At 46.9% G+C, this 20,466-nt stretch overlaps 1 protein-coding gene across 1 annotated transcript in view; it reads right to left on the bottom strand.

Annotated features, from left to right (window-relative positions):
* LOC144510662 (3-phosphoinositide-dependent protein kinase 1-like) overlaps window positions 1-710 on the bottom strand; it is a 94,363-nt gene extending 93,653 nt beyond the window's left edge. The window contains exon 1 of the mRNA XM_078240349.1: window positions 540-710. Within this exon, the coding sequence (XP_078096475.1) occupies window positions 540-563 (24 nt within the window). The 5' untranslated portion in view covers window positions 564-710. The remainder of the gene's footprint in view (window positions 1-539) is intronic.
* Between the last annotated feature and the right edge of the window lie 19,756 nt (window positions 711-20,466).

The following is a 20,466-nucleotide window of genomic DNA, read 5'->3' as shown; positions in this document are numbered from 1 at the left end:
CCACACACACACACCCCTTCTCCCCCCCCCCTCCCCACACACACACACCCCTTCTCCCCCCCCCTCCCCACACACACACACCCTTCTCCCCCCCCCTCCCCACACACACACCCCTTCCCCCCCCCCTCCCCACACACACACCCCTTCTCCCCCCTCCCCACACACACACACCCCTTCTCCCCCCGCTTCTACACCACATACACACCCCATAAACATCCCTCTCCTATTTACAAACACGCACACGCAGACAGAAGGAAATGGAGAAAGAATCTGATTATGGACCAACTTGGGGAGGTCAGTCTGAGACGCTGCACGCCCCTCCCAGACCGGCGCAAGGCCGTCGTTCACCCCGCCTGACTGCCCCATTTTTTTAACCAAGCCCGGGCCAGGGGGGACGTTGATGGGCAAGGGGTGTCGTCGCACATCTCGATGCCTGAAGATGGGCCTGTCGCCTCAACACAGATTTCCTCGGGAAAGTGCGTAAAGCTCTCAGTATATGGAGGCGCTGGGAAGTGTGGGTTCAGCACGCCGTGACTTACCATCTGGCTGGTGGTTCTCGCCATGGACTCAGTCCCCGGCCGGCCTGCCTGCTGGTCCTGGCGCCGGGCCCCCGGCGATGCTCACTGCCCCCGCTCGGCGGCTGCGCCCTCCGCCATTTTCCCTCTCCCGACTCCTTACGTCATAGCACAACAATGCGTCTGGGCCCGGCCGGATGTCCCGCCTTCCAGCCGCTTCCTAATTGGCTGGTGCACCAGCGCCCAGCTTCCCGCCACATTGTGCTGGATCGCTATTGGTCCAGCGCAGTGCCAATCAAAGGACAAACCCTCCTATGGCGTTCCTGGGCACGCTGCCCTTCAGAGCTGCGCATGTGTGCGGCAGGACACCTGGGCAAGTTCTGAAGCTTGGTTCAATGTGCCAACTTTACCTGTGTGGCACTGAAGGAAGACTTGGCGTTTGTGTAACGCCTTTCACATGATACGTCCACCGGATACCACAAAGTCCTTTGCAATTCATGAAGTACTTTTTTTTAGAAATAACGCAGAAAATGCTGGATAAGCTCAGCAGGTCTGCCAGCATCCGCGGAGAGAAAAACAACAGCTAACGTCTCGAGTCTGTGTGACTCCTTCTTAAAAATCTGGTCACCGTCGTAATGTCGAAAATCGAGCAGCCAATTTGCACACAGCAAGTTCCCACAAACAAGCAATATGAGAATGATCAGATAACCTGTTTCGGTGATATTGATTTCAGGGGTATGTGTGTTGACTAGAAAACTGGGATAACTCACTCCCAGCTCTTCTTCAAATAGTATAATGGATGATTTACCATTCCACCTGAAAGAGCTAACAGGGCCTTGGCTTAACATCACTTCCAAGAGACAGCATTTCTTGATAGTGCAGCACTCCCACGGTACTTTGATGCTGTGTCAGCCTCAATATTCGTGCCACATCCTGGAGTGGGAGTTCAGCTCACAACCTTATGACTCAGAAGTGAGAGTGCTTCCAACTGAACCACAGGTCTTTTATTGTTACATTATATCCAATTCTTGTTTATGCTAGCTGTCTGCTATCTAAAGTGTTTATTAGCTGGAAAACACCTAAAAATTGTTCAATCAAAAAGCATAGTTTCCTTTTGAAAACCGACATGTCAATGGAACAGTTGGGTTGAAAGTTCCAATGTAAAGATCAATTGCATCGCTTGGCTGTAAAATTGGCCCAGAATTTCTGATCTTGGTCAAAATCCTTATTTCCGACCCAGATCACACAATGAAGTTATCCACTCAACTTCCTAGGATTTTATCGGTCTCCCAAACGGGATTCCTTCTAAACTCACACAATACAGCAATCTTCACAGGGAGCAGCGCAAAGCATCTTTGTAGAAACCATGCCACTTTTTACAGCTCTTGCTGCCATATTCAGATAAATAGAAAATATAAAGGCTCCAAAACCACTTTTAGAAGTTATGGAGCAAAGGTGAGCAGGTAACTGGTGGTGAGGGCTGTATTTGGAAAGGTCTACTCGGGATTAGGTGGTCAGGTGGATACAGTGGGGAGTTGGGGGGAGGGGGTGGTGGGGTGGGGTGGGGGGAGCTCAGCAGTATAGTTACACAGATGTTAGGACTGGTTTTAATCCTTCCAACTGCTCCTGGGTAACTTCCATAAATGAGCCGCAGCCATTTGAAGTTTCCAACTTTAATTCAAAGTTTTGGAGGGTTCCAGATGCAGAGAAATTACCCATCAGAAGTCCAAAGTTCTGGGCAATTTCAGCTTAATTAGTGTGCCAGGACCTCTTGGCCAGCATATCTTGGGGGGATAGAGAGTACCTTCAGGGTACAATCGTCTAGAGATCGGAATTTTGGGGCCAGTATCACAGCAAGAGTAAAAAGCAGCTGATCCAATTAAAGTTGCCTGTTGGCATTGCGACCAGCTTAATGGTTGAGTAGACATCTCTGGAAATTTCATAAATGTAAATGAAATGTGTGTGCTGTTGTATGGATATGTTGGCTGTGAAAGGGGAAAAAAACTTGCATTTTTCACATCCTAGTGATTTTGGCACATTCATAGTAATAGGTGGAAAATCCTGGGCAGATGGATGCTGAAACAGGAACTCCCAGCCAATAACTTTAGATCCATCCCTTCTCTTTTCAAAAACATCAGCTCCTTAAAGTTAGTTTAACATCAGTATTATGGCTAAGGCTCAATGTGCATTGGTGTTGCTGATTTCCGAGTAGCAATGGAGTTTGGGTCGACAGAGTAGTGGCAGGATGACATGGGAGGTATGGGGATACGGCAATGGTGAGGGGACAGCATGGGGTTGGGTGTGGATGGTTTGCAAGAGAGGGAGGAACAGCATGGGAAGGAGAAACAAAATGAGGGGAAAATTACATGGGAGGAATGCCATGGGAGGGGGGAGGGGGGATGGCATGTGGGAGGGGACAGTATAAGAAGGGGATTTAAAGAAGTACTGTTACAATAAAGATACTAATTTTACCTACCTGTTGGTAGGTAATGGAAGCCTAACAACACCCTGTCTGGAGAAATTGGGGAATGGAGCTGTGACAAAAGGGGTGGTGGATGGGAAGGGACGAGAGAGGAGGCGAAGGGACAGCATAGAGGGGACAGACATCATGGGATGGATGACCGGGGGGATGGGGATGGCATAGGAAGGAGAAATGGGATTGGGATAAATGAGAGGGATGAAAGGAGTGGGATGGGTGTGGCAAGACAGGGATGGCAGGGGAAGAATGGAATGGCATGGAATGGAGATTTAAAGAAGTACTGTTGCAAGAATTACATGGCAAATGTGCTGTGAATCTCTGCTAGTTTAATTGAAATAAAAGGATGTATTCATGATGGGTGAATTCATACATTCCAACAAAAAAGAAATGTCCAAGAGACAGACCTACATCCATGGTTAACTAGAACGGTTAAAGATAGTATCAAATTTAAAGACAAAATATTTAATTGTGAAAAGACAGTTGCAAAATCAGAAGATTGGATAGAATATAAGGAACAGCAAAGGATGAATAAGAGATCAATAAGAAGGGAAAAATTAGAGTATGAGAGAAAGATGGTCAAAAATATAAAAAACATAATGAGATTTTATAAATATTTATAAAAGAAAAGAGCTAACAAAATGAGTGTTGGTCCTATAGAAAGTGAATCTGGAGAATTGATAATTGAAAACAAGGAGATGGCAGATTAATTGAACAGGTTTTTTGCATCAGTCTTCACTGTAGAGGATACAAGTAACATCCCAGAAGCAGCTATAAATCAGGAAATGGAAGGAGACACTCAGGAAAATTACATTCACCAGAGAAGTGGTACTGATTAAATTGTTGGAGCTCCAGGCTGACAAGAGCTGGGGTCCTGATGGACTTCATTCTGGGGTCTTAAGTGTCCAGTGAGAAAGTTGATGCATTGGTTTTAATTTTCCAAAACTCCCTAGATTCAGGGCAGGTCCCATTACATTGGAAGGAAGCAAATGTAACTCCATTATTCAAAAAGGGAGGGAGACAGAAAACAGGAAACTACAGGCCAGTTAGCTTAGCATCTGTTGTAGGTAAAATGTTAGAAGCTATTATTAAAGAAGTTATGACAGTGAACTTGGATAAGCTCAAGGTAATAAAGCAGAGTCAACATGGTTTTGTGAAAGGGAAATCATGTTTAACCAACTTATTCGAGTTGTTTGGGGAAGTAATATGTGCTGTGGATAAAGGGGAACCAGCGGATGTACTGCACCTAGGTTTCCAGAATGCACGGTGGCACAGTGGTTAGCACTGCTGCCTCACAGCGCCAGGGACCTAGGTTCGATTCCCGGCTTGGGTCACTGTCTGTGTGGAGTTTGCACGTTCTCCCCATGTCTGCGTGAGTTTCCTCCGTGTGCTCTGGTTTCCTCCCATAGTCCAATGGTGTGCTGGTTAGGTTGATTGGCAAAGCTAAATTGTCCCTTACTGTCAGGGGGATTAGCAGGGTAAATGCATGGGGTGACAGGGATAAAGCCTGGGTCGGATTGTTATCAGTACAGGCTTGATAGTCCAAAATGGCCTCTTTCTGCACTGGAGGGATTCTATGATTCTATTTGATAAAGTGCCAAATCAAAGGTTATTGTGGAAAATAAAAGTTCGTGTTATTGGGGTAATATAACGGCACGGATAGAAAATTGGTTGGCTAGCAGGAAGCAGAGAATAGGCATAAATGGGTCTTTTTCATGTTGGCAAGATGTTAATTAAGATAGGAAAATAAATTGTGAAGAGGACATAAGGAGGCTACAAATAAATATAGATAGGTTAAGTGAGTGGATAAAGATCAGGCAAATGGAGTATAATGTGGGAAAATGTGAAATTGTCCATTTTGGTAGGAAGAATAAAAAAGAAGCAAGTTACCTAAACGGTGAGAGAGTGCTGAGTTTGGAGGGATCTGGGTATACTAGTGCATGAATCATTAAAGGCTGGTATGCAGGTACAGCAAATAATTAGAAAAGCGAATAGAATGGTATTATTTATTGCAAAGGGAATTGAATGCAAAAGTAGGGAGATTGTGCTTCAGTTGTACAGGGCATTAGTGAGACCACATCTGGAGTACCTTATTTTAGGAAGGATGTAAATTTGTTGGAATCAATTAGAGTCATGGAGTCTTGCAACACCAAAAAGGTACGTCAGCCTATTGTTTCTGCACCAGCCACCAATATCTACCTATTCAATCCCATTTTCCAGCACTTGGTCCGAAGCCTTTTACACTATAGCATTTCAAGTGCTTATCTAAATGCTTCTTAAATGTTGAGGGTTCCCGCCCCTACCACCATTTCAGGCAGTGAGGTCCAGATTCCCACCACCCTCTTGGTGAAAAAGCTTTTCCTCAAGTCCCCTCTAAATTCCCTGCCCCTTACCTTAAATCTATGCCCCCTAGTTATTGACCTCTTTACTAAGGGGAAAGGTTCCTTCCTATGTACCTATCTTTGTCTTTCATAATTTCAGAGAAGGTTTACCAGACTAGTACCTGGGATAGGTGGGTTGTCTTATGAGGGGAGGTTGGACAGGCTAGGCTTGAATCCGTTTGAGTTTAGAAGACTAACAGGTGACTTGATTGAAACACATAAGATCCTGAGGGGTCTTGACAGCATGGATATGGAAAAGATGTTTACTCTTGTGGGAGAATCTAGAGCCAAGGGTCACTGTTTTAAAATGGAGATGAGGATTGAGTGTCTCTGGAACCTGCTTCGATGGGCCCAGTGACCTAATTCTGCTCCTATGTCTTATGGTCTTCCTCAAAAGATGATGGAAGTGGAATCTTTGAATGTTTTGAACACAGAGATTCTTGATAAGCAAGGTGGCGATAGGTTGTCAGAGATACGTGGGATGCAGATTTAAGGTAATTATCAGATCAGCCATGATTTTATTAAATGGTGAAGCAGACCCGGGGGGCTGAATGGCCTACTCCTGCTTCATCTTCCCATGGGATATCTTTTTTTTGGGGTGGAGGTTTCATAGCTATTAAATTGTTAATGAGGGTAAGCAATGTTTTTGCTATACATTGTTATGGTTCAGGTTAGAAACTCCCAAAGTGTTTTATGAAGCCTGCCTGAACCATGAGTTTTGCACCTTGAATTTGGCTAGGGTAAGCATGAGATGTTTCACTTTAGGTGTGATTCAAAAGACCTACTGGGGAGATTTTATCAAACAAAGTTTATTTAAGAATATAGTTAACATGTATGGTAAGACAATTAGCAAGAACTTTTATCAATTACAAACAAAAAAATAAAACAACCACTATAATTTATAACTCTTAATGAATATCTCTAATGTGTTCCAATTAAGACCAAAACCCATAGACAACAAAAACCCTTTTCACAGGTTTAACACAACATAGGCTACTGCTCACATGATAATGGAAATTTGAGTCCCTTGGTTGAAGTCTGCAGTTCTCTGGTTTCACTCCAAACAGTTTGAAGACAAGACAGCTTCCCAAAGAGCCCCCAACAACAGCAAACTTTCACCCTTGCGGAAAACAATATCTTGTTTTCAGCTAACCACCAGAACTTTCAAAGCAACAGGGAAAGAGGGAAAACACTTCTTTTAGCTTGCTGTCCCTTCTAAAACTCAATTCAAAACCTGCAGCTCAAAACTGAAACTGAAAATCAATCCTTGTCATCTGACTTGCCCACAGTTTTTTTCTCTCCCAACAATGGCATCACCTAAGACTGTGAGCATGATTGAGAAAAAAATCTTAAAGATACTCTAACCTCACAACATATAACAACAACCCCTAACCATGGTTATCACTGGCATCATTGAACAATTCCAAATGAATGGATTGTGTTAGGCAGATTGCTAAATTGCGTTAGATTACGTTAGGCAGTTTAGCAGATTGCTAAATTGGTTTTGAGTCCTATTGTTTCAGGATCATTTTGCCTTCACATTGACCTACCAACAAACAATTCTATTTCTCTTAAAGATTCTTTGTGGTTGCTCCTTGCTTAGTAGTAGATATCATGCTGATCTATACAGGCCAGAAAGTTTTCAGTTTCCACTCCTGATCCATACTGAGCTAATTCACAGTAAGACGATCCTCTTTCCTGAACTCAGGAGAGGGGAGCAGTAAGCCAGTTTTCCATTGCTGGTAGCTGTAAATGGCATCCTGCTGGAAGGTTGTGTTTTTGTGTGGACTTTATTTTGGTCCAGGATTAGCCTTAGCTGTGAATAGCATCCTGGCACTATCTAACTTCACACATAAAGGTTGTCCATGGGTGAAATACTGGACAGTAAGAAGTCTCACAACACCAGGTTAAAGTCCAACAGGTTTATTTGGTAGCAAATACCATAAGCTTTCGGAGCACAGCTCCTTCGTCAGATGGAGTGGATATCTGTTCTCAAACAGTGCAAACAGACACAGAAATCAAATTACAGAATACTGATTAGAATGCAAATCTCTACAGCCAGCCAGGTCTTAAATGTACACAATGTGGGTGGAGGGAGCATTCAACACAGGTTAAAGAGATGTGTATTGTCTCCAGACAGAACAGCTAGTGAAATTCTGCAAGTCCAGGAGGCAAGCTGTGGGGGTTACTGATAATGTGACATAAATCCAACATCCCGGTTTAGGCCGTCCTCATGTGTGCGGAACTTGGCTATCAGTTTCTGCTCAGCGACTCTGTGCTGTCGTGTGTCGTGAAGGCCGCCTTGGAGAACGCTTACCTGAAGATCCAAGGCTGAATGCCCGTGACTGCTGAAGTGCTCCCCCACAGGAAGAGAACAGACTTGCCTGGTGATTGTCGAGCGGTGTTCATTCATCCGTTGTCGTAGCGTCTGCATGGTTTCCCCAATGTACCATGCCTCGGGACATCCTTTCTTGCAGCGTATCAGGTAGACAACGTTGGCCGAGTTGCAAGAGTAGGTACCGTGTACCTGGTAGATGGTGTTCTCACGTGAGATGATGGCATCTGTGTCGATGATCCGGCACATCTTGCAGAGGTTGCTGTGGCAGGGTTGTGTGGTGTCATGGTCACTGTTCTCCTGAAGGCTGGGTAGTTTGCTGCGGACAATGGTCTGTTTGAGGTTGCGTGGTTGTTTGAAGGCAAGAAGTGGGGGTGTGGGGATGGCCTTGGCGAGATGTTCGTCTTCATCAATGACATGTTGAAGGCTCCGGAGGAGATGCCGTAGCTTCTCCGCTCCGGGGAAGTACTGGACGACGAAGGGTACTCTGTCCACCGTGTCCCGTGTTTGTCTTCTGAGGAGGTCGGTGCGGTTTTTCACTGTGGCGCGTCGGAACTGTTGATCGATGAGTCGAGCGCCATATCCTGTTCTTATGAGGGCATCTTTCAGCGTCTGGAGGTGTCTGTTGCGATCCTCCTCATCCGAGCAGATACTGTGTATTCAGAGGGCTTGTCCGTAGGGGATGGCTTCTTTTACGTGTTTAGGGTGGAAACTGGAGAAGTGGAGCATCATGAGGTTATCCGTGGGCTTGCGGTACAGTGAGGTGCTGAGGTGACCGTCCTTAATGGAGATGCGTGTGTCCAAGAATGCAACCGATTCCGGAGAGTAGTCCATGGTGAGTCTGATGGTGGGATGGAACTTGTTGATGTCATCATATAGTTGTTTCAGTGATTGCTCACCATGACTCCAAAGGACGAAAATGTCATCGATGTATCTAGTGTATAGCATCGGTTGAAGGTCCTGTGCGGTGAAGAAGTCTTGTTCGAACCTGTGCATGAAGATGTTGGCATATTGAGGTGCGAATTTTGTCCCCATGGCTGTTCCGTGTGTCTGGATGAAGAACTGGTTGTTGAAGGTGAAGATATTGTGGTCCAGGATGAAGCGGATGAGTTGTAAAATTGCATCTGGAAACTGGCAGTTGACGGCATTGAGTACTGAGGCCGTTGCAGCAATGCCATCATCGTGGGGGATGCTGGTGTAGAGTGCCGAGACATCCATTGTGACGAGGAGTGCTCCTGGTTCAACTGCTCCATGTGTGTTGAGTTTCTGTAGGAAGTCCGTAGTGTCGCGACAAAAGCTGGGGGTTCTTTATACAATGGGTTTCAAGATGCCCTCGACATAGCCGGAGAGGTTCTTGCACAAGGTTCCGTTTCCTGAAACAATGGGACAGCCGGGTGTGTTTGCCTTGTGTATTTTTGGGAGGCAGTAGAGATCTCCAACGCGTGGAGTACGTGGGATGAGAGCACGGAGGGTGCTCTGAAGGTCCGGATCAAAGGTTTTGATCAGAGTGTTGAGTTGACGGGTGTGTTCTTTGGTCGGATCTGTGGGTAACTGTCTGTAGTGTTCCTCGTTGTTCAGTTGTCGGTACACTTCTTTGCAGTAATCCGTTCTGTTCAGTATGACAATGGCCCCTCCTTTGTCTGCTGGTTTGATGACAATGTTGCGGTTGGTCTTGAGAGCGTGGATGGCGTTGCGTTGTGCTTGGGTGATGTTCGGTGCTGTCTTGTGAGTGCGGCTGATGAATTTGGTGTTGACGCACCTCCTGATGGCTTGGGCATACATGTCAAGTCGAGGGCAGCGGCCTTCCGGAGGAGTCCAATTCGACTCTTTCCTCTTCGGTTGCACTGCGGGTCTCTCTGTCTGCTGTTCCGGTTCATTGGCTGTCTCATTGTGTTCGCTGTTGGCCTCTTGGGGTTTGTGGAAGAACTCCCGCAGCCTCATTCGCCTGATGAATTCCTCTATGTCCGCTGCGAGACTGATGGGGTCTATTTTGGTAGTGGGGCAAAAGTTGAGCCCTCGGCTGAGAACTTCGATTTCATCTGGCTGAAGTGTGTAGTCCGATAGGTTGACAATGGACTTCCCTGCAGTGGTACTGTTTTCTACTGTGGTACCGGGGGAGGCTTGGTTGCTGCTGGTGGTGATGCCGAGTTTCTCAAGTTTCCTGTTCTTGGTGTGCATGTAGATGGTGTAGTTCCTTTGTCTCGTCTGCTTGGCAGAGTTTCGCAGCTGGTCTGCGTCCTGAGCGCAAGTTGAGACTATGGATTCGATCTTGGTTTCCAGGCTGCGGCGTTTGCTGTAGAGTTGGTGTATGAGGTGTTTGAGGAGGGTGAGAGAGGTGCGACGGCAAAGTCTCTCAGCGTAGTCCGTGTTAAAGGTTGACCTGAGTTGGTTCGTGATCCGTAGTCCTTTCGGTATCTTGTCTGCTTTCTTGCATGTTTGGAGAAACTTGATGTCTGTGTCGATATGCGCGATCTTCTTGGAGATCCTCTCCACTTGGAGCCGGCAGTTTACGGCGTCGATGGTAGTCATGATGTGGAGATGCTGGCGTTGGACTGGGGTAAGCACAGTAAGAAGTCTCACAACACCAGGTTAAAGTCCAACAGGTTTATTTGGTAGCAAATACCATAAGCTTTCGGAGCACAGCTCCTTCGTCAGATGGAGTGGAGTAGAGTAGAGTGGAGTAGAGATTTGCATTCTAATCAGTATTCTGTAATTTGATTTCTGTGTCTGTTTGCACTGTTTGAGAACAGATATCCACTCCATCTGACGAAGGAGCTGTGCTCCGAAAGCTTATGGTATTTGCTACCAAATAAACCTGTTGGACTTTAACCTGGTGTTGTGAGACTTCTTACTGTGCTTACCCCAGTCCAACGCCGGCATCTCCACATCATGAAATACTGGAAACAGCCAATCCCCAAAGAATGGTTCTACATCCATTATTAACAGTTTCAGGCTGAAAGGGAAAAAATGGCTAGGGTGGGAAGCTAAAATCAAATGTTACACGCATCTGTCCAATCTTAGAAAATGCTGGAAAATCTCAGCAGGTCTGACGGCATCTGTGGAAAGAGAATAGAGACAATGTTTTGAGTCTGGGTGATTCTTTGTCAGAGCTAAGGGCGAAGAAAATCAGGAAAGATTTATACTATGACGGTGGCGGTGGAGGGTAATAGGACAAAGGGAATGTAAATGAGGATAAAGGCGGCTGAGAGAGGTGCTAAAAGTGTCCATTAAGAGATCAGAATGTGTGAATGGCAGAACAGAGGTACAGATGATAAAGGCAGTTGGCCTGAAAGGGGGGGAGGGGGGGATTGTGGCAAGAAAGAGAGTGGACCAAACCAAACGTAGACTGAGTGACCCCTTTGCTGAACACCTTTGGTCTGTCCGCAAGCAGGATGTGGAGATGCCGGCGTTGGTCTGGGGTAAACACAGTAAGAAGTCTCACAACACCAGGTTAAAGTCCAACAGGTTTATTTGGTGGCACAAGTTTTTGGTAGCACTAGTGGCTCGTGCTACCAAATAAACCTGTTGGACTTTAACCTGGTATTGTGAGACTTCTTACTGCGCAAGCAGGACCCAGACCTTCCTGTCGCTTGCCACTTCAATACACCACCCTGATCTCCTGTCCCCCGCCCCCCCATCCCCATCCCCTTCCCGCTCTTCAGGCCAAGTGCCTTTACCATCTGTACTTCTGTTCCGCCATTCACATATTCTGATCTCATATTGGACATTTTTAGCACCTCTCTCAGCTGTCTTTATCCTCATTTACATTCCCGTTGTCCTATTACCACCCCCACCCTCATAGTATAAATCTTCTTTGATTATCTTTGCCCTTATCTCTGATGAAGGGTCAACCAGACTCGAAACGTTGGCTCTATTCTCTCTACACAGATGCTGTCAGACCTGCTGAAATTTTCCAGCATCTGCTGTATTTTGCTTTTATCTGCCCAACCTTAGTTCACTCACAAACAACTCCACAGCATACATCTGTTTATTAAATGAATTGAGAATTTTAATATCCACCACAGTCCATTCTACTCTGTTTGGAGGAACCTCTTGATATCAGTCTAAAGCTGATCTTTCACTACTTTGAACTTGGGTTCCATTTCCCTACTCCCCTAATTCCATTTAAAACAGGCTTGTCCAACCTTTTCCCTCCGGCAGGGCCACATTTGCATATTTTTCCTACTCAAAGACCGATGAGCAAATTTTGGAAGGATAAGGTTTGGCAGAACAATAAATCCAATTTCAGAAAAAGTTGAGGTTTTAAGGAAACAAACAATTGCTGAATAAATATAAAGTGATGTTGTAGCAATAAATGGCTGAGTTAAAAAAAGAGTAAGCAATAAAAATTAGCAAAATGTTCAAAGGTCAGTGTGTGTGGTCACGTGAGTGTATTTATGTTGGTGTGTGGCAGACAGAATGAGTGAGAAAACAGACTGCATAAGGCAGAGACACTCCCACACCACCACTCACACACTCACCCAGCCAGTCATTCACTCCCGCAGTCCCTCCACCACACAGTCACTTACTCCCTCTCTCACATTCACTCTCTCTCACATACGCACAGTCACTCTTTCTCGCATACACATGGTAGAGGGGCTTTGCAGGCTGCACCCGGCCTGATTTATTGAGGTTGATGCATTCTCCCATTGAAGCCATCCTGTTATGGAATGGGTTTCAGTGATACGCAGATCTGGCAGGAGCTGCAACAACAGTCATGAAAATAAGAAAAAAAAGCAAGAAAACAAATGTCAAGATTCTCAACAATAAGTTAGGTGATTTAAAAGGGTCTAATACAGGAGTGTTAGCGTGCTGGTCCCCTGATATCTGAGATTGCAAAGACCCTGTTTTTCCACAGTGCTGCTTGTGGTCTCTGTCAGATAAATTCACATTGACAAGTGTCTAATGGAGAGCTCACATTCCAACTGCCCATTACACAATAGAGCCAGATATCTAATCTCAATAGCCTGCCTTTATAACAGGAAGGTAATAAATACGTTTCAGTGTGATACTGAGTCACACATATCAGGAAACTTGCAGCTTTGATCTGTATTCTTCTGAGTCAGGTGATCTCAGTTAAAGCAGCACCAGGGCAATTGCTGGAAGGAACCTTTGTGTTCCTCGGCTATTTGGAGGAAAAATCTGCTGGTGTTCCTGCCCCTGACTGTTGTTCAGTGACCCCCACCCCATTTGCTGGACAGTAAGTGTCTGTGGACTGGGGGAGGAGTGTGCCAGGCCTTTTGGTCATCTGGCATCCACTGTCTAGATTGACCAATTGTGATGACTTCAGCCAGTCTAATGAGATCGGCTTGTGAGAGTATGAAGTGTCTGATGAATCCTAACTGATGGTTAAATCAGGGAGCCTCATGCTCCCTATTTAAAGCAGGTGTGTCAGACTCCCAGCCAGCATTCAGCAGGGAGCAACTGGAGAACTGAATGTGTACAGATTTATGGTGTAAATAAAGTAACTTGATGACGGGACTTTTGCCTCTGTGGAGTTATTACAGTGGCGACGAGGAAAAAGAAGTGACCTGAAGGAACTTGTTGAACACCACACATATTGAGGGTAAGCCATTGTTGAGAAAACATGACGCTGTTTGGGAAATTGGACTCTTTTGACTCCGCAGTGGAGGACTGGGCCCAATATGCAGAAAGGATGAAGTATTTCTTCAAGGCAAACGACATAACCTCAGATGAGAAGCAAAGGGTTATTCTGCTGACTGCGTGTGGACCAGCAGCTTTTGCGATTATGCGCAGTTTAACTTTCCTGGAGGCACCGGACACAAAGTCCTTCCAAGAGTTATCACTTAGTTCAAGAATATTATGACCCGAAGCCACCCCTGGTCCTGCGGAGGTACCATTTTTACTCCACATTTAGAGAAGCAGGGGAGTCAGTCACCAGTTTCCTAACAAGGCTAAGATGTCTGGCGGAGGCTGGCGAATTCGGGGGGACACTAAATGAGATGCTCTGAGACCGGTTGGTGTGCGGAATTAACGATATGACTATACAGAAACGTATGTTGGCGGAGGCCCAGCTGGACTGTAAACAGGCATTACAGCTGGTCTTGCATTAGAAAAAGCGGCAAGCGGAGTGCATGAGCTCCAAGGTATCCCGATGGAGGTAGAGACCGACACCAGGGAGACTGGGTTAGGGGGACTACCACTATGGGGCAGGCCACTGCATAGCAGCCCTCCGGAAGGATTCGGATACAAGGGAGCCCCAGTCCACCTATAGAACCGCACTTAGACAAGGTTAGGTTAAGCCCAGAGCGACAGCAGTTCCTGTAGAGCCCCGCCCAACACGACATTGCGATGGGTGCCAGTGTCAGGTTGCACAGAGGAAAAGCAAGTCTCCTAAACAAACATGGCCGAAAAGAACACGTAGGCCGAGGGACAAGAGAGTGCACAACTTGGAAGCTACCCCTACCTCTGACGAGGAACAGCTACTGTGCGTAGCGATGACAAAATCAGAACCCATCAAATTGTCAGTGAGACTGAATGGATGTCCAATTTTAATGGAGGTCGACACAGGCGCAGCTGAATCGGTCATAGGGGAGACAGTGTTTAACAAGATACGCACTGAACTCCAACCCTTAGCCCTGACCAAAACTTCGGCAAGGCAGAGGACCTATATGGGGGAACCACTGAAAGTGATGGGCACAACCCATGTGCCAGTTGCTTATGGGAAACAATTAGGCTCCCATTAATGGTAGTGGAAGGTTCGGGACCGAGGCTATTAGGGTGAAATTGGCTAAAAGAGAGCCAGCTAGATTGGACAAATATCTTCCAGCTGGAAAATGGTCGCCTGAGTGAGGCCCTGAGCAAATATCCAGAGGTTTTTCGGGAAGGCCGAGGGACAATCAAAGGAGTCAAGGCAAAATTGCACGTTGACCCGGAGGCTGTCCCAAAGTTTTGCAAAGCCCAACCGGTACCATTTGCGTTAAGGGAAAAGGTCGATGCGGAAATCAAAAGATTACTGCAGGAAGGAAAAATAAAACTGGTTCAGTTCACGGAATGGACGGCACCCGTGGTTCCCATCTTAAAGCCAGATGGCTCGGTGTGCCGTTGCGGCGATTTCAAACAGCCGATAAATCGTTACTCTCAGCTAGACAAATACCCAATTCCCAGGATTGAGGACCTGTACGCTAAGTTGGCAGGAGGACTCCTATTCACAAAACTGGACATGAGCCACACATACCTGCAACTATGGCTGGACGAAGATTCGCAAAAATTCGCCACAATAAATACGCTGAAAGGCTTCTTCCAGTATAAAAGATTGCCCTTCGGGGTTTCGTTAGCTTTGCCATATTTCAAAGGACCATGGAAAGCATCCTACAAGGGCTACCATTTACCTAGATGTCCTCATTACAGGTAAAACAAGGGCAGAACATCTGCAGAACCTGGAGGAACTTCTTAGGAGCAGCAGGTGTGTATCTGAAAAGGGAGAAATGCGTCTTTTTAGCACCACAAGTAACCTACCTTGGGTACAAAGTGGATAGGTCGGGGCTACATCCTCTGGAGAATCAGGTGCGAGCAATAAAAGACCCCCCGGCTCCCACAACCATCCAGGAGCTACTGTCGTTTTTAGGACTGGTAACATACTACAGGAAATTCCACACAGAATAGGGCCTCCATTCTGGATCCCCTCCACCAGTTGCTAAAAAAGGGACAAACTTGGGAATGGTCGGCCCACCAGGACAGGGCCTTCAAGAAAATTAAACAGCAACTCTCATCCAAAAATGTTTTGGTACATTATGACCCCAAGAAGGAATTGGTACTCACCTGTGACGTGTCCCCATATGGAATGGGCGCAGTCCTGGCACACATGGCAGAATGGACAAGAGCGGCCAATAGCATATGTCTCCAGGACCCTGGCAATGGTAGAGCGAAGATATGCCCAGATTGAAAAAGAAGGACTGGCGGTAATCTTCGCAGTCAAAACAATTTTACCAATATTTACATGAGCGAAAATTTATGATCGTAACAGATCATAAACCTTTGCTGGGCCTACCGAAGGAAGACAAAGCAGTGCCGTCGATAGCGTCAGCCCAGATCCAGCATTGGACATTATTGCTGGCGGCATATCAGTATCGATTGGAGCACTGACCAAGGACTAGAGTGGCAAATGCCGATGCTTTAAGCCGGCTACTGTTACCGGACACCCCACTATTGGTACTCAGAATGGAGGAGACCATGATGACGTTAAACTTTATGGATACCCTCCCGATGGATGCACACAATATACGCCAGTGGAGGCAGAAAGACCCTGTATTGGCGAAGGCAAAGCACCTGGTGCTAACAGGGCAACTGGAAAGACCGGTCCATCCACAGTTCCACCCATACTGGAGCAGGAGGGAGCAGATCACGGTGGAAGACGGGTTACTGCTGTGGGGAGCATGGGTCATCATCCCAAGGCAGGGCCATCGGGACATACTGGCCGAACTACACCATGGGCACCCTGGAGTATCAAAAATGAAGATGCTGGCCAGGAGCTACGTCTGGTGGCCAGGTCTGGACGCAGACATAGCGAAACTGGTAGGACAGTGCCAGAAGTGCCAACAGGGACAGAAGGCAGCCCTGTTGCACCTGTGGGAATGGCCAGGTAGACCATGGTCGCGACTGCATGTCGACTTTGCAGGCCCGTTTATGGGGTCCATGTTTCTGGTGATAATAGATGCCCATTCCAAGTGGTTAGACGTCTATAAACTAAACTCGGCAAACACGACGGCAACCATTGAGAAACTGCACACCTCGTTCGCAATGCACGGGATCCCAGAGTTATTAGTTTCCGATAGTGGTTCAGTGTTCACCAGCCTGGAGTTCACAAAATTTATGAAATCAAAGCACATCAAGACGGCATCTTATCACCCGGCATCAAATGGGCTAGCGGAGAGAGCAGTCCAGACGTTAAAGGCTGGGTTGAAAAAACAGCCAGTGACCTCATTAGAGACGAAACTCTCAAGGTGGTTATTTGACTATAGGTCCACTCCACACACCACATGAGAACTGTGCCAGCAGAGTTACTGATGGGCAGACGGCCCCACACCAGACTGAGCCTGTTGTTGCCAAACCTGGAGGAAAAGTGGAAAGACACCAGGAAGCCCAATGCAGGGGCCATAACAACACTCTCCGAGAGAGGCACTTTGAAGTGGGGGAGAGAGTTTGGGTCAGGAATTATGCAAATGTACCTGCTTGGGTAGCCGGAACAGTTGAGTCCAGGACCGGACAGGTATCCTATCGAGTACACGTAGGCGAGGCAGTGGTAAGGAAACACCTGGACCAGGTCCGGGCCTCAAGCTCTCCACCTGTTCCGGAGCCGAGTCCACCCTGCAGCCCTAGGGACGAGCAGAGTCCCCCTCAACAAGCCAGTACCGCCTCCCCTGCACCCTTGATGGGGACCTCAGGGTCCGAAATGGACACGGGACGAAGCTGCAGCGATTCCCCTACCACCTGAAGTGGACGAGGAACCGGACCTCCGGTATTCGTGGTGGAAGAGACGGGCGCCCAACCGTTACACACTGCCGACATCAGAGGCCGAGTTGGAGGACGCTGACCCGGCGCTCAAGCGGGGGAAAAGACCCCTGAGGGAAGCAAACCGAGGGGATTCCTCGGATTTTGGGGCGGGGGGAGGAATGTGATGACTTCAGCCAGGCTAATGAGGTTGGCTTGCTAGAGTATGAACTACCTGATGAGTCCTTTCCCTGGAGAGGGAGCATGCGGTGTCCACGGGCGCGGTTGACGCCTTCCACGACCGCTGGGCACCGCAGGGGCTGGGGTGTATTATCGACCCCGATAATCACCTTTTGGTTTGACGTTTTAAGTTTCCTTTCGACTTTGTTTTTGGTTCGGGCTGTTCCCCCCTTTCTTTTGGGGAGCTGCCCCTTTTACTTTGTCCCTAAGTTAGTTTGAGTTAGTTTATTATGTTGGTACCCGAAAGAGCTACCTGATGAGTCCTAATTGATGGTTAAATCAGGGAGCGCATGCTCCCTCAGGTGTGTCAGACTCCCAGCCTGCTGAATGCAGGAGTCTGGCTGTGTACAGATGTATGGTGTAAATAAAGTAACTTGGTGATGGGACTTTCGCCTCCGTGGAGTTATTACACCAATGAAGACTAGCTATTTAGGCACTCTGTACCTATGAATCTGTACCCCAGGAAGTTAAGTAAGCCTTTGAGAAAGGAGAAAGTAAGCTTGCTGCAATGCTTACCTTCTACCATGAGGTGTCACTGATGTACTGAGTAAATAAGTGCACTGCTGTCCCTCACATGGTAATTATACAATTTTATGCTAAAAACATTTTGGATACATCACCATTACTGCCCCATAACTCCCTGAATGCACCATTGGCTTTGAACGTGTGCAGATGCTCAAAGGTGTATTCACATCTTCATTTTTGGCCCCTTACTTCCTTGTCAGGAGAGAAAGAGTCTGCACTGCCAATGTGAGAAAGCCAATTGATGATCCACATGAACAGTGTGGACCAAACAGTGACTCAGGAAGCCCAGCTGGAAAGGAACATAGTTTATTGCAGAATGCAAAGTAAAACCAGTGCCACGGTGTACACACACTGGTCCTTGCCTCGGACTAGCAGCCGCAAGTCAGAGAGTTCCCCTCATTCCCTTGGCGGCAGGGCCCTCTCCATTTCTTTGCTGGTGGCCTCACCTCCATCATTTGTAAGGTCTGGTCGGGGGGCGTGTAACGGATAGGTGATTTCTTTTAGGTCTTGTGAAATTTGCCACTACTGTTTCTTATTTTTTAAACCAGTACATGGAGGGGTGTCAGCAGGTTCACCAAGTTCAGTATGAATTTTCTGTGGTAATTTATGATTCCTAGGAAAGACTTCAACTCTGTTGTGTTCCTTGGGCAGGGTGTAATCCATCCTTGTCAATTCTATACCCAAGGTATGTTATCTCGTTGACCTGGAGCACACATTTTTCCCTTTTTAATCGGATGCCAGCATCAGAATAAAACCTTAAGATCTCCTCCAAACTCGCCAAAATGTTCCTTTGCAGTAGCTCCTGAGAATGGACTGCACTAGCTATCCAAATAGACTGCCACTCTGGGCACCCCTTGAAGGATGTTCTCCATCATTCTTTGAAAAATGGCGCAAGCCAAAGACACCCCAAAAGGTAAACAAGTGTACTCAAGTGGGGCGGCACATTGCTGCCTCACAGTGCCAGGGACCTGGGTTCGATTCCCGGCTTGGGTCACTGTCTGCGTGAAGTTTGCACGTTCTCCCTGTGTCTGCGTGGGTTTCCTCCGGGTGCTCCGGTTTCCTCCCACAGTCTGAAAGACATGCTGGTTAGGTGCCAGAGTGTGGCGACTAGGGGAATTTCACAGCAACTTCATTGCAATGTTAATGTAAGCCTTGCTTGTGACTAATAAATAAACTTTATTTTTAATTTTTTCATAGTCCTTCGTGAATATTTATAGTGACATACTTCCTGGATGACACCTCAAGCTCTAGTTGGAGGTACGCATGGTCCATGTCTAATTTGGAAAATATGTGACCTCCAGCCAGCTTCGCATACAAGTCGCCTATGTGTGGCATAGGGTATCTGTCTAAGTGGGAGGCTCTGTTGACCATCAACCTTTAATCCCCACAGAGATGGACCAAGTTGTCAGGTTTTAAAACTGGGACTACTGGCATGGCCCATTCAGTAAATTGTACCAGCTGTGTAATGCCAAGTTCCCCTAGACATTCCAATTCAGCCTACATTTTTGCATGTAGGGTATAGGTCATGCCTTGAAGTATTTAGGTTGGGTCTTTGGGTCCACATAGACCTTGGCCCTAGTGCCTCTAACCTTCCCGAGGCCTTCTTGGAACACTTTGGGATACTTCCCAATGACTTTGTATCAATTGCCAGTACCCATTTTACAGATCTGTTGCCAATCCATGCGGATTTTCTGTAGCCAGTCCCTTCCCAAAAGGCTGGGCCCTGGTCCTTGCACCAATGATGTGGAGATGCCGGCGTTGGACTGGGGTAAACACAGTAAGAAGTTTAACAACACCAGGTTAAAGTCCAACAGGTTTATTTGGTAGCAAAAGCCACACAAGCTTTCGCATACAAGTCGCCTATGTGTGGCATAGGGTATCTGTCTAAGTGGGAGGCTTGCACCAATACCAGGGGGAAGTCTAACTCTCTGTTTCCTGTATGTAATTGGGGTTACAGTGGTCCCAACAATATGTGCAGACTCCCCAGTGTATGTGGCCAATCTAGCCTTGTCCTGCAGGCTTAAAGGCAAGATGCCCAATCAGAATCGCCTAAAGGTTTGCTCCCCAATAATAGACACAGCAGCTCCTTTGTCTACCTCCATGTCTAGCCATTTACTTGGAGTTTAATCTTGATTGGAGCCACTTTGGTGCAGTGATGCAATTTAGCTGCATCAATTCCTCATTCTCGGACTAGTTTATTTGTAAAGCACTGTCCTGAGGTGGCTTCCGCCTTCAGCCTGGGCAGTATTTGTTTTGCCTGTTTTGGTAGCTTTTTCTGGGGCGAACCCTATGATTACAAGTACAGCACGGATGTGCTCTCTCCTCACTGTATTAGAACATAGAACAGTACAGCACAGTACAGGCCCTTCGGCCCTCAATGTTGTGCCGAGCTTTGTCCGAAACCAAGATCAAGCTATCCTTGTGGAGAGACTCCCCGTCTAGTTCTGGAATTTTTTGCCCTCTCTTGACAGCAAATGGAAGATGTGAGTGTTATCCTTTGGGGACTTGGTTCTGCGGTATGGTGTCACCCCAGGCTGTGGACAG

The sequence above is a fragment of the Mustelus asterias genome, chromosome 23 (assembly GCF_964213995.1).
Source record: "Mustelus asterias chromosome 23, sMusAst1.hap1.1, whole genome shotgun sequence".
Taxonomy (NCBI): domain Eukaryota; kingdom Metazoa; phylum Chordata; class Chondrichthyes; order Carcharhiniformes; family Triakidae; genus Mustelus; species Mustelus asterias.
The sequence above is the reverse complement of the archived record's forward strand: the minus strand, read 5'-3'. Positions and strand labels throughout refer to the sequence as shown.